General features: G+C 43.7%; 2 protein-coding genes across 2 annotated transcripts; both read right to left on the bottom strand.

Annotated features, from left to right (window-relative positions):
• Nucleotides 1-217: 217 nt before the first annotated feature.
• LOC110486926 (myeloid-associated differentiation marker homolog) lies at nt 218-3,488 on the bottom strand. The gene is made up of 2 exons (XM_036939027.1): nt 2,775-3,488; nt 218-2,546 (listed from the first exon to the last, which is right to left on the bottom strand). The coding sequence occupies exons 1-2, from the start codon at nt 2,982-2,984 to the stop codon at nt 1,902-1,904; spliced, it is 855 nt and encodes a 284-aa protein (XP_036794922.1). The 5' UTR covers nt 2,985-3,488; the 3' UTR covers nt 218-1,901.
• A 4,521-nt stretch (nt 3,489-8,009) lies between these two features.
• On the bottom strand, nt 8,010-10,765 carry LOC110486924 (myeloid-associated differentiation marker-like). The gene is made up of 2 exons (XM_036939678.1): nt 10,109-10,765; nt 8,010-9,100 (listed from the first exon to the last, which is right to left on the bottom strand). The coding sequence occupies exons 1-2, from the start codon at nt 10,373-10,375 to the stop codon at nt 8,513-8,515; spliced, it is 855 nt and encodes a 284-aa protein (XP_036795573.1). The 5' UTR covers nt 10,376-10,765; the 3' UTR covers nt 8,010-8,512.
• Between the last annotated feature and the right edge of the window lie 603 nt (nt 10,766-11,368).

The raw sequence follows: 11,368 nt of genomic DNA, 5'->3' as shown, positions 1-11,368 counted from the left end.
CCACTAGACGGCAGCAGTGCATGTGCAAAGTTTTAGACTGATCAAATGAACCATTGCATTACTGTTCAAAATGTTGTATCAAGTCTGCCCAAATGTGCCTAACTGGTTTATTGATACATTTTCAAGTACATAACTGTGCACTCAAACAATAGCATGGTATTATTTCACTGTAATAGCTACTGTAAATTGGACAGTGCAGTTAGATTAACAATAATTTAAGCTTTCAGCCCATATAAGATATGTCTATGTCCTGGGAAATGTTCTTGTTACTTACAATGTCATGCTAATCACATTAGCGCACGTTAGCTCAACCGTCCTGAGGGTGGGTCACCGATCCCATAGAGGTTAATGAAAGGCATCTAGCAGAAGTAAATTAATCCACAAACACGAATATCAGTTTTTATATATCTTACATGACTGTGTTTTCATGAATTTGAGGATATAATCGTCAAGCCCATTCAAAAGCAGACAGAATGAAATGTCTATGGATGCTTCCGAAATGGCACCCTATTCCCTATATAGTGCACTACTGAACATTTTGAATGCACCCTATGTCTGCATCTGAAAGATGGTACACTTCAATGGAGAAGGTCCCCTGTCCTGTACACAAACTTTATCTGATTACCTCTCCCTATTCTATGGGCTTGTAAGAAAAGGTCAACATCATAATGAAAGATCAGTTCTTGAGTTGAGTCCCCTTCCAACTCCAGTCTTTTAAAAATACCTAAACCAGCAGTTCTCAATTCTCTCCTCAGAGCCCCCCAGCTGTTCCAGAGCTATCACACCTGATTCAACGACACCTATGGAATTTTAACAGTATATGTCTAACCAGAATAAATATCTCTCTCTGGTTCTTCAAAGGGTTCTTTGTAGAACCTTTGAGATTGAGAAAGGTTCTTAATTTAATATAACCATTCTCCATAAAGGCTCTATAAATAACCATTAAAAAGGGTTCTTTATAGCACCAAAAAGGGTTGTAATGATAGTGGAACCCTTTTTGGTGCTATGTAGAACTTTTTTTAAAGTTATTTTTAGAACCTTAGGAAAGGTTTCTTTATAGCACCATAATAGTTCAATTTATAACCTTGTGAACATGGTTCTTTATAGAACCTTCAAAAAAGGGTTCTATATAGTACCAAAATAGGATACACTATCATTATGAGCCAAATAACTATTATTTGGCACTATATACTGTAGAACCATTTGTTTATAGTGTGCAGTCCACATAGCGCTGGTAATCAGGTAATCAACTATCTGGCAGTTAGTGAGCCAACTAGCAGTACAACAAGAGAACATGTCTAACAACCAAGAAAGAAGTGGTCAACATGAATATAAGATCACAAATCCTTTGCAATTGGCAGAATCTATATTGCTGCTAGTGCCTTTGGCCCAAAGGAACTAGGTTTTAGGTTATACATACCATGTTGCCAGATTAGACATTCATATTGTATTTGCATCAGGATCCAAAGTTCTGTATTTTTAATTTCTATGAAATCGATACGATCAATCATTAACTCAGCTTCCTACTGCACACTTTAATAGCTACAAGTGATAAACAGTGTGTCCTTGCCTGTAGAATCCTCATCTGCAATAAGAGTTCATTTACAGTGTTATAGGAATAACTAAATATCTTCCACATGTCTGAGGCAAAAGACATCAGCAAATGTTCTGCCAACGTTCTGCAAATGTTCTTCTTCCAAGCTCTCAGTCATTGATTTGAAAATAAACTCTTCATTCTCTAGAAATGAAATGGATCTTTTCAACCATATGTGGAGAATCAAGATTACCAGCGTGCTGGAGTTTCTTATTCAGTAAACAGTATTTTCTCCATGCAATATGATAGTGTGTCAGTCATTGACCGGTTCTGGAAAAGTTGGAGTCAAGGTTCCTGAGAATCTGGCCTATTCCTCATCCAATGTGAAGAAGACCACCTTTATCGAGTAGATCGTATCCAAAATATAGATCACCAGGTTGATCACGGTCATGAACGTCACCACAACCAGATTGTCCCAGGGACAGGGGGAACACGGAACGGGCCGGGGGTTGTTCTCGAAACTATACAGCGGCCAGATGACCGTGGCAGTCATGTACATCATGGTGGCCAGAATATTATAGACCGTGAGCAGTTTGTCAAACGAGAAGGGGAAGAGCGACAGCAGCTGACCGACGGTGAGGAAGATGATGACGAGTGCGAAGATGAAGCAGAGGGAATAAACCGCCACGCACCACTGCAGTCCCGGATGAAACAGAAACCTTGCCGGATCCAGCGACGTAAAGATAATACAGGCCAGCACAGTCTCCAGGATCTTCAGGAGGCCCGGGACAGTGGACAGGAAGCCACTGATCTCACCACCGGGCCGGAGGCGGGCCAACACCACCTCGCCGACGTACACTCCGAAACAGAGTAGGGAGCTGACGGTGGCGGCAATCTGGCGGTAGCAGGTGGGGCAGGTGAAGAAGGTGGGGTAGATGACGGAGGAGGTGAAACACATTAGTGCGGCCAGCACGGCGAAGGCCGTGGTGAAGTCATCCCAGGAGATGGGCACCTTGAGATGATGAGGAGGGGAGATGTGAGGAAAGGTTATGTCTAGGGCCAAGAGTTTTCCTGAAAAATATGTTTTCCTGAAAAATGTGCAACTGCTACTACTGCTTTACAATAGAAATAGACATTAGAAATATATAAGACAGAAACACATAAGCTACGATACACGTGAGCCACAAATTCCCCTCCCACCAATCTATTCCATCAAATCCAGACAGTAAACATCCCCCACCTTGGCACTGAAGCGGGTGAACTCCATGATGAGGATGAAGAGGGAGAAGAAGCAGCAGAAGCACCAGGTGAACATGCACCAGTCCCAGTGTGTGGAGAGCACATGGCCTGCCGAGGCCACCAGACTGAAGGAGACACAGGTGAGGACCACCTCCAACATACGGATGATGCCCACCGGCAGGGTGAGAGACCTCAGGTCCAGGTTCACCATGATGAGATACTGTTGAAGGACCTATCTAGGGACTCTGGGTGACTGTTCACTCCTTGACTTTTTGTTTGGCTAAAGTTTCTCTTTTTCCTCTCTCTTTCTTCTGGCTAATGTTCTTCTTTCTGTCTCTCTCCTTTGCTCTCTTTTATCAAATGCACATATTTCACATTTGAATGAATCACTGATTCAATTAACTGTGTTCATTTACTGTTGCCTCTTAAAGACTTACATTCTCCTCTTCATGGAAGCTCACCCAGTAATGTTCTGCTGCGTCACTTTCTTTTCTCCACTGTGTCACATTGACATCTCCACTCCTCCTAACTCTCCTACCGTCTTTGTCTCTCTGTGCATTCCCCTGCCGACTAAGGACCTTCCAGTAAAGCACTACAATTTCAAGGGAGGTAAGACCTTCTCTCATTCCTGCCTTATCCAAGTCTCCTTCCCCATGCTGTGGAGACCAGAGCATGCCTGTGTCGAGCCAAACTCCTCCTGTGTTTATGATGGTGTGTAGCCCATAGAAATAGAGTGAATAGAACGGGCCTCCTCATTCATGTCAATGATTGCGGCCATTGCAAGTGTACTCATAGGCTAGGTTGAAGATAACAGAGGTTAAGATAGCTTAATAATTAAATGCAAAAGCATTCTAAAATAAACAAATTCATTGCACCAGCGCCTGAATGAAAATGACTGGGAGAGAATGGTAGCAGTACAGAAAGTTCACCATCAAAGTGGAAAATAAATACAAAGGAGGTGAATTTCAGACTATTACTCAGCAAACAAATAGATGAACTGTTTTACTGTCATTTTATTAAACGTATTTATTTTATTTAAACGTTTTTAAAGTTATCTACAGCCACTTTATAACATGATTTCCCCACCTCTGGTCATGTTTTCAGTGCTAATCCTATAACCGAAAGGTTGGTAGATCAAATCCCCGAGGTGTCAAGGTAAAAAAATCTGTCGTTCTGCCCCTGAACAAGGCAGTTAACCCACTGTTCCTAGGCTGTCATTGTGAATTTGTTCTTAACTGATTTGCCTAGTTAAATAAAGGTTAAATAAAAAAAACATTTAATTTAACATTCTTGGAAATAATTACCTTGGAAATAATTACCTTGGAAATAATTACCTTGGAAATAATTACCTTGGAAATAATTACCTTGGAAATAATTGCATCACAATACCAGGCAGCCTTTGCGAGTGTACCCATGAGTTTAGAGGTTCCAAGCCCGTTCTGTTCATTCTATTTCTATGGTGTATCCTTCCCTCTCTTGGCTTAATTGCACGTTTTACGACCCAGTCTTATCTGGCTCGCCCACACCACACATGATGGACTCTGGTCTCTGTCAAAGGTAAACTTCAATACTGACCCAATCCCTAGGAGTGGGACCATATCAAACCTGGGTTCAAGTAAGAATTGAAATCTTTAAAATACTTTGAGCATTTGATTGAGTCTACTTGGAAAGACAGTGGGGATCGCACCTTTGGGACTATTCTATTGGATCCATTGTGTCAGGTAAGCTCAATCAAGCACAACTACAGCATTTGAAAGATTTCTGATACTATTTGCACCCAGCTCTGGTCCAAGTGCACATCCCCAACCAGGGAAACCCAGGCTTGCGAATTAACCTCACGTTTGTTCAGTTTAATGTTCCTAACTTGACTTAAGCTCTTTTTTGACACTTGATGGCTATTGACTAATATCCTCATCCATGTTCTTGAGAAAGGGAGAAAAAGAGATGGAGGGAAGGGGGAGGAGTGGTAGGCAAAGGATTTGTAGAGGAACTATTCTGTTTCCACTGAAAATGGAAATCGAATAGTGTTCTGGTTGATAAAGATAATATGATATCAAATCGAACTTTATTTGTCACATGCGCCGAATACAACAAGTGTAGACCTTACCGTGAAATGCTTACTTACTTATATGCATACTACTGCCCCAGTTCAGAGTGTACCATACCAACTTTGAATGTAACACTCTACATTATTTTTGGAATCATTTACAAAATGTATTACATTTGGATTCACTGGTGCCACTAGGGATACACAATAATGAAAAATGAGTTCACCGAGATGTACAATTGTTTTGATTAATTGACTCTACTGCCAGTGTTTGTCTATGGAGATTGCATGGTTGTGTCAACAGCAGCAGCTGTCTCAACTGAAGGACAATGATCCCTTTAAATATTGTCAGTGCATTGCCTAACTCCCTCTCACTGTTATATACCCTCATATTATTATTCCTTACTCTCTATATACTTATCCTTCTATCTCCCTCTCCCTCTTCTCTCTCTCTATTTCTCTCTCGTTCTCTCCCACTCTCCCTTCTCCCTCTCTCTATATCTGCCTCATCCATTTTTCACTTTTACCTCCCTCTTGATCTGTGCCAAGGAGACAGCAGCAACATAACTTCATTTCTCTTTTGAACAAATCAATAATCCCTGTCAAAGGTTGCAAGACAGAAGAAAAGATGTGGACATAAAAGACCTTGACTTCATTACCATAATCAGATCAGGAACCTCCATCATTCTGTTGGCTTCTGTTTTGGAACAATGATTCTTAATTCGTCACTTAACTTAATTTCTCTCATGAAGGAAGGAATAACCCCTGCCATGTGTATCACAAAACAAAGTGTGGGCATGAGAGACCTTGACATCATCACCATAAACAGATCACCAACCACAATTATTCTGCTGTCTTTTTAGAAATGATCATTAGTTTAGCAGCCTCAGAATGGCCCAATATGTTCCCTATCAAATCGAACCTGTGGTAAGCCACGGTCCGTGAGGGATTCAGATGCTGCCTGTGTAAGAGAGTGATGTCATCCAGGTGGGACGGAGCGGAGTGTGGTTGAGACTTATCTCGCTGTCGGCTTCCCCGCCGCACTCAGCAAACACAGAAAGAGACATGAAAGCAAAGCCCTGGGCTGGACCTCGACATCCCATGCCATTTCATCCAATGGGCCTCTCATAGCAGACACACCCTAGCAAACAGGGAGAGGGAGGCAGCGTTGCTGAATGTCCTTTAACAGTGTTGTAGAAAGAGAATAGGTGTTAAGCAAATGTTTTCTTTATTTTATTGTTATATAACATTATTAAAACAATTTGGTCACGTCAGCTAAATGTCAATAGTTATGTTTTACTCATTCAGATTCATGTTTGAGCTGAATTCTGTCATATCTGTCTGGATAGCATGTTTGTCAGGATTAGAGTAGGTACAGGGGAGAGAGAGAGAAAGAGAGAGAGAGAGAGAGAGAGAGAGAGAGAGAGAGAGAGAGAGAGAGAGAGAGAGAGAGAGAGAGAGAGAGAGAGAGAGAGAGAGAGAGAGAGAGAGAGAGAGAGAGAGAGAGAGAGAGAGAGAGAGAGAGAGAGAGAGAGAGAGAGAAGGTAGTCGATATCTGACTGTGATTAGCTGTTCCTGACCACGTCCGGAGGTAGTCGATATCTGACTGTGATTAGCTGTTCCTGACCACGTCCGGAGGTAGTCGATATCTGACTGTGATTAGCTGTTCCTGACCACGTCCGGAGGTAGTCGATATCTGACTGTGATTAGCTGTTCCTGACCACGTCCGGAGGTAGTCGATATCTGACTGTGATTAGCTGTTCCTGACCACGTCCGGAGGTAGTCGATATCTGATTGTGATTAGCTGTTCCTGACCACGTCCGGAGGTAGTCGATATCTGATTGTGATTAGCTGTTCCTGACCACGTCCTGAGGTAGTCGATATCTGACTGTGATTAGCTGTTCCTGACCACGTCCGGAGGTAGTCGATATCTGACTGTGATTAGCTGTTCCTGACCACGTCCGGAGGTAGTCGATATCTGACTGTGATTAGCTGTTCCTGACCACGTCCGGAGGTAGTCGATATCTGACTGTGATTAGCTGTTCCTGACCACGTCCGGAGGTAGTCGATATCTAATTGTGATTAGCTGTTCCTGACCACGTCCGGAGGTAGTCGATATCTGATTGTGATTAGCTGTTCCTGACCACGTCCGGAGGTAGTCGATATCTGACTGTGATTAGCTGTTCCTGACCACGTCCGGAGGTAGTCGATATCTGACTGTGATTAGCTGTTCCTGACCACGTCCGGAGGTAGTCGATATCTGACTGTGATTAGCTGTTCCTGACCACGTCCGGAGGTAGTCGATATCTGACTGTGATTAGCTGTTCCTGACCACGTCCGGAGGTAGTCGATATCTGATTGTGATTAGCTGTTCCTGACCACGTCCGGAGGTAGTCGATATCTGATTGTGATTAGCTGTTCCTGACCACGTCCGGAGGTAGTCGATATCTGACTGTGATTAGCTGTTCCTGACCACGTCCGGAGGTAGTCGATATCTGACTGTGATTAGCTGTTCCTGACCACGTCCGGAGGTAGTCGATATCTGACTGTGATTAGCTGTTCCTGACCACGTCCGGAGGTAGTCGATATCTGACTGTGATTAGCTGTTCCTGACCACGTCCGGAGGTAGTCAATATCTGATTGTGATTAGCTGTTCCTGACCACGTCCGGAGGTAGTCGATATCTGATTGTGATTAGCTGTTCCTGACCACGTCCGGAGGTAGTCGATATCTGACTGTGATTAGCTGTTCCTGACCACGTCCGGAGGTAGTCGATATCTGACTGTGATTAGCTGTTCCTGACCACGTCCGGAGGTAGTCGATATCTGACTGTGATTAGCTGTTCCTGACCACGTCCGGAGGTAGTCGATATCTGACTGTGATTAGCTGTTCCTGACCACGTCCGGAGGTAGTCGATATCTGACTGTGATTAGCTGTTCCTGACCACGTCCGGAGGTAGTCGATATCGTTGGAGTGTAAATGAATCCAGACAACAAAAGCGTTTTGGTTGTCCCCGTCCTCTAAAAAGAATTCACATCGGCCAGGTCAGGTAGTAATTATGGACAACGATACCTCGACAATTCCAGTTCCTGAACCATCAATGAGGCCATTTCCACCATTATGAATCACTGGCAATGAAACAAAGAGCTTGAGCCAAAGAGAGAGAGAGAGAGAGAGCTGTGATAGCCGACAACTGCATAGCAGATCTGTTTTTATTTGGGCCATGACAAAGGTGTAACATAGTTGGAGAATAAAATGAACATATCAAGAACAGCTCTTTGATCTTTCTATTCACTTTGATTACAGCCCATGTGGACTGCGTAGGGCACACTGCATAGTTCCTTGTGTATTTTAAAGACGGGAAGACAAAATATACATTGAATCTACGTACGGATCCAAGCATTCAGAACATTCTTATCCACCTTATGGTTTGTGAATTGCTAGCAGTATTATAACCCCATTTCATTCATGAAGAAGCATTATCATTCACAATGTAATCTTGCCCAGTAAAACGGTTATTATCCACCATACAGAGACGTTCTCCCAATACCAATTAGTGTTCCAAAAAAACAGCATGGTTACAGTTTGCTGTATTTATACAAAAGCAAAGTTCAGTCTATTGTTTAAGATCCGGCACTGTGTTTCAGGGCCAGTTCTCAGGTTGGGTAAGGTGGGTGACCTTTGACCTTTGTCCTAAGCCGGGGTGACGAAGAACACCAGCCTGAAAGAGTAGACCGTGTCCACAATGTAAACCACAAGGTTGAAACAGGTCATGAACGCCACTACAACCTGGTTATCCCAGTAGCAGTTGCGGCCACACCCGCTGGGTCTGCTGTGGTTGTTCTGGAAGCTATAGAGAGGCCATATCACCACGCACGTCATGTACATCAGCACGGCCAGCACGTTGTAGCCCGTCAGCACCTTGTCGAACGGGAACGGGAAGAGCGACAGCAGACGGCAGATAGTGAAGAGGATGATGATGAGGGCGAAGATGAAACATAGCGAATAGACCGCCACGCACCACTGGAGCCCTGGGAACCGCGAGTAGGAGCCATGGTCCAGAGAGATGAAGATGATGCAGGCCACGAAGGCCTCGAGGACCTTGAGGAGGCCCGCGACGGTGGAGAGGAAGCCGCTGATCTCGCCGGGTTTGGCCCGGATCAGGCCCACCTCCGTGGCGTACAAGAGGAAGGCCAGACAGGAAATGACGGTGGCGGCGATCTGCTTCCCGCAGGAGACACATGTGAAGAAGGTGGGGTAGATGATGGAGGCAGCCAGCACCTGTTAAAGCCCAAGACAATAGATGATGATGGTGGATGAATAACAGCAATGGAATTGAATAAACAACATCAGAGTTTGAAGACAATAACATGGAATGTCAGTGGACTTAATTGACTCATTAAAGTTGTCAAAGTACTATACGTATCACCTGATACTTCTACTTAATCTACTACCAATGTAGCTCCTACTCAATAAACCATTCCAAAATATTGGCAAAGCTACAGGAACTCCAACGCACACCTTATTAATGGTTAAAGCCTTTCCTTTAATTGCATTTATCCAATTTTCTCACTGATCTGACTAGAGGTGATATATGGACTACACTAGAGAAAAAGATAGATTAGCTGCCTTGCTGTTGTGACATACTGAAGATGAGCTCATCACTTTGATCAATAACTTGTTCTAGTTCAGTGGAACTAGCAATTAGAAAGAACTATTACTACATCAGTATCTGCTGGCGTCTATGTCTCAGTATAAGTTCATTCGCAATTAGTGTGAGAGTAAATGACTAGCGATTGCTGCCATTATTGGATCGACCAACAACTCTAAGTGGTACTAAAATATTGCATGTTTCATTTAACCACTTCATGTACCGTATGATAACAACAACTGTCTGATCAAGGTCCAGGGCTGATACTCACTATATAAGGGCAAAATATATTTATAAAAAAGTAAGTAGCCTTATCTTGGCCAGAACGGCCCGTAGGTGCTGGAACCTAACTCCTGTTTCTGATGCAAGAAGCAGTGTGATGTACAAGTACACCTCCTCAAACAGAAGTCTAATCTATGGCAGGGAAGATTGATGTGTAATTTCCCAAAAATCGGCTTTTAATTGATTTACAATTTCACAAAAGTAAACTACACACATCCATCTCTACTCTAGTTTTCAATGCTTATATTGTCTCAAATGTAACTGTCACACATTAACACTAATATTTAGGTATGTTATCTGGATTCTACCCCTTATAGTCTAACCCACAGACAGAAGACGACGTGGACGTTACCCACCATGAGCGTGGACAGCATGGCAAAGGCGGTGGTGAAGTCGTCCCAGGAGATGGGCACCCGGGCATTGAGGGTGGTGAACTCCATGATGAGGATGAGGAGGGTGACGAAGCAACAGAAGACCCAGGTGAACATGCACCAGGCCCAGTAGGATGAGCCAAAGTGACCCACCGAGGCCACCAGGCTGAAGGAGATACAGGTGAGGACCACCTCCAGCATTCTCACGATGCCCACGGGCACCGTCAGGGTCCGCGTGTCCAGGGTCACCATGGCGATGCTAGTTCTGGTCAAATCCGGCTGTCAAGTACAGTACTGTACGGTGGTTCTACCTTTTAACCTACTCAAACCGATTGTAGATGTCTATTTTTTGTTTTCTCACCGAGTTTTTTTTCACTGTTGATCTCTTTGCACTTTGATCTCTCTTCCACTTCTTTGGACAGCTCTCTCTCTGAGCTCCCCCTGCCTCCTCTCCCTGACTTGACTCAAAAACAATTTTTTCTCTACTTGTCACACCTCTCTCTGACACTCTCTGTCAGTCTCCTCAGGCTTCTGTCTTCTTCTCTTCCTCTCCTCTTCCTGTATGCAATCCTCCTGTATCTGATACTCCTGTATGTGATCCCTGTAAAGTCTGGACTGCTCTGACAGGGCCACGGTACTGTAGGAATGCAGAGAAGGGTGTAGACTATTTGCCACTTCCTCTGCTACCTTATCAGGCCTTCCTCAAATGGTACTCAGGTGAATGTTTGATTATAGGCTTTGTGTGTGTGTGTGTGTGTGTGTGTGTGTGTGTGTGTGTGTGTGTGTGTGTGTGTGTGTGTGTGTGTGTGTGTGTGTGTGTGTGTGTGTGTGTGTGTGTGTGTGTGTACGTGTGTGTGTGTACGTGTGTGTGTGTGCATGCGTGTGTGTGTGCATGTGTGTGTGTCAAGCCCCGGATGTCAATGCTGTGTGATTATGAAATAGGGTGTAGTTGGTCACCCTTTTCTTATCAGTAAAAGTGAATAATACCTCAGTTATTTAAGTAGTACATATACTGAGCTGATCTTGCTGTGTATTATACCATAGCCTACTGTATAATGTATACGATACGATATACTTCATTGTCCAGTTACATTCATTTCATGATGTCAGCATACAAATACACTAACACAACACAATATATTACATGCAGTACAGAAACACTGGAAAGCACACAAGTCACACATTTACGTTTTCACATATTCAGTCTCTGCAGTCTACTGTCCGACCATGTATTGTGCCTACGTC

Source organism: Oncorhynchus mykiss, chromosome 12, assembly GCF_013265735.2.
Source record: "Oncorhynchus mykiss isolate Arlee chromosome 12, USDA_OmykA_1.1, whole genome shotgun sequence".
NCBI classification, from domain to species: Eukaryota; Metazoa; Chordata; class Actinopteri; order Salmoniformes; family Salmonidae; genus Oncorhynchus; species Oncorhynchus mykiss.
Note: the sequence above shows the minus strand (reverse complement) of the source record. Positions and strands in the feature narration are given on the sequence as shown.

What these genes read in the sequence shown, in the direction of transcription:
- LOC110486926 (XM_036939027.1), bottom strand. Translation starts at nt 2,984, where the DNA reads ATGGTGAACCTGGACCTGAGGTCTCTCACCCTGCCGGTGGGCATCATC. An exon ending in TCACCCGCTTCAGTGCCAAG is followed by an intron (nt 2,547 to 2,774) that starts GTGGGGGATGTT and finishes CATCATCTCAAG; the next exon opens with GTGCCCATCTCCTGGGATGA.
- LOC110486924 (XM_036939678.1), bottom strand. Translation starts at nt 10,375, where the DNA reads ATGGTGACCCTGGACACGCGGACCCTGACGGTGCCCGTGGGCATCGTG. An exon ending in CCATGCTGTCCACGCTCATG is followed by an intron (nt 9,101 to 10,108) that starts GTGGGTAACGTC and finishes GGGCTTTAACAG; the next exon opens with GTGCTGGCTGCCTCCATCAT.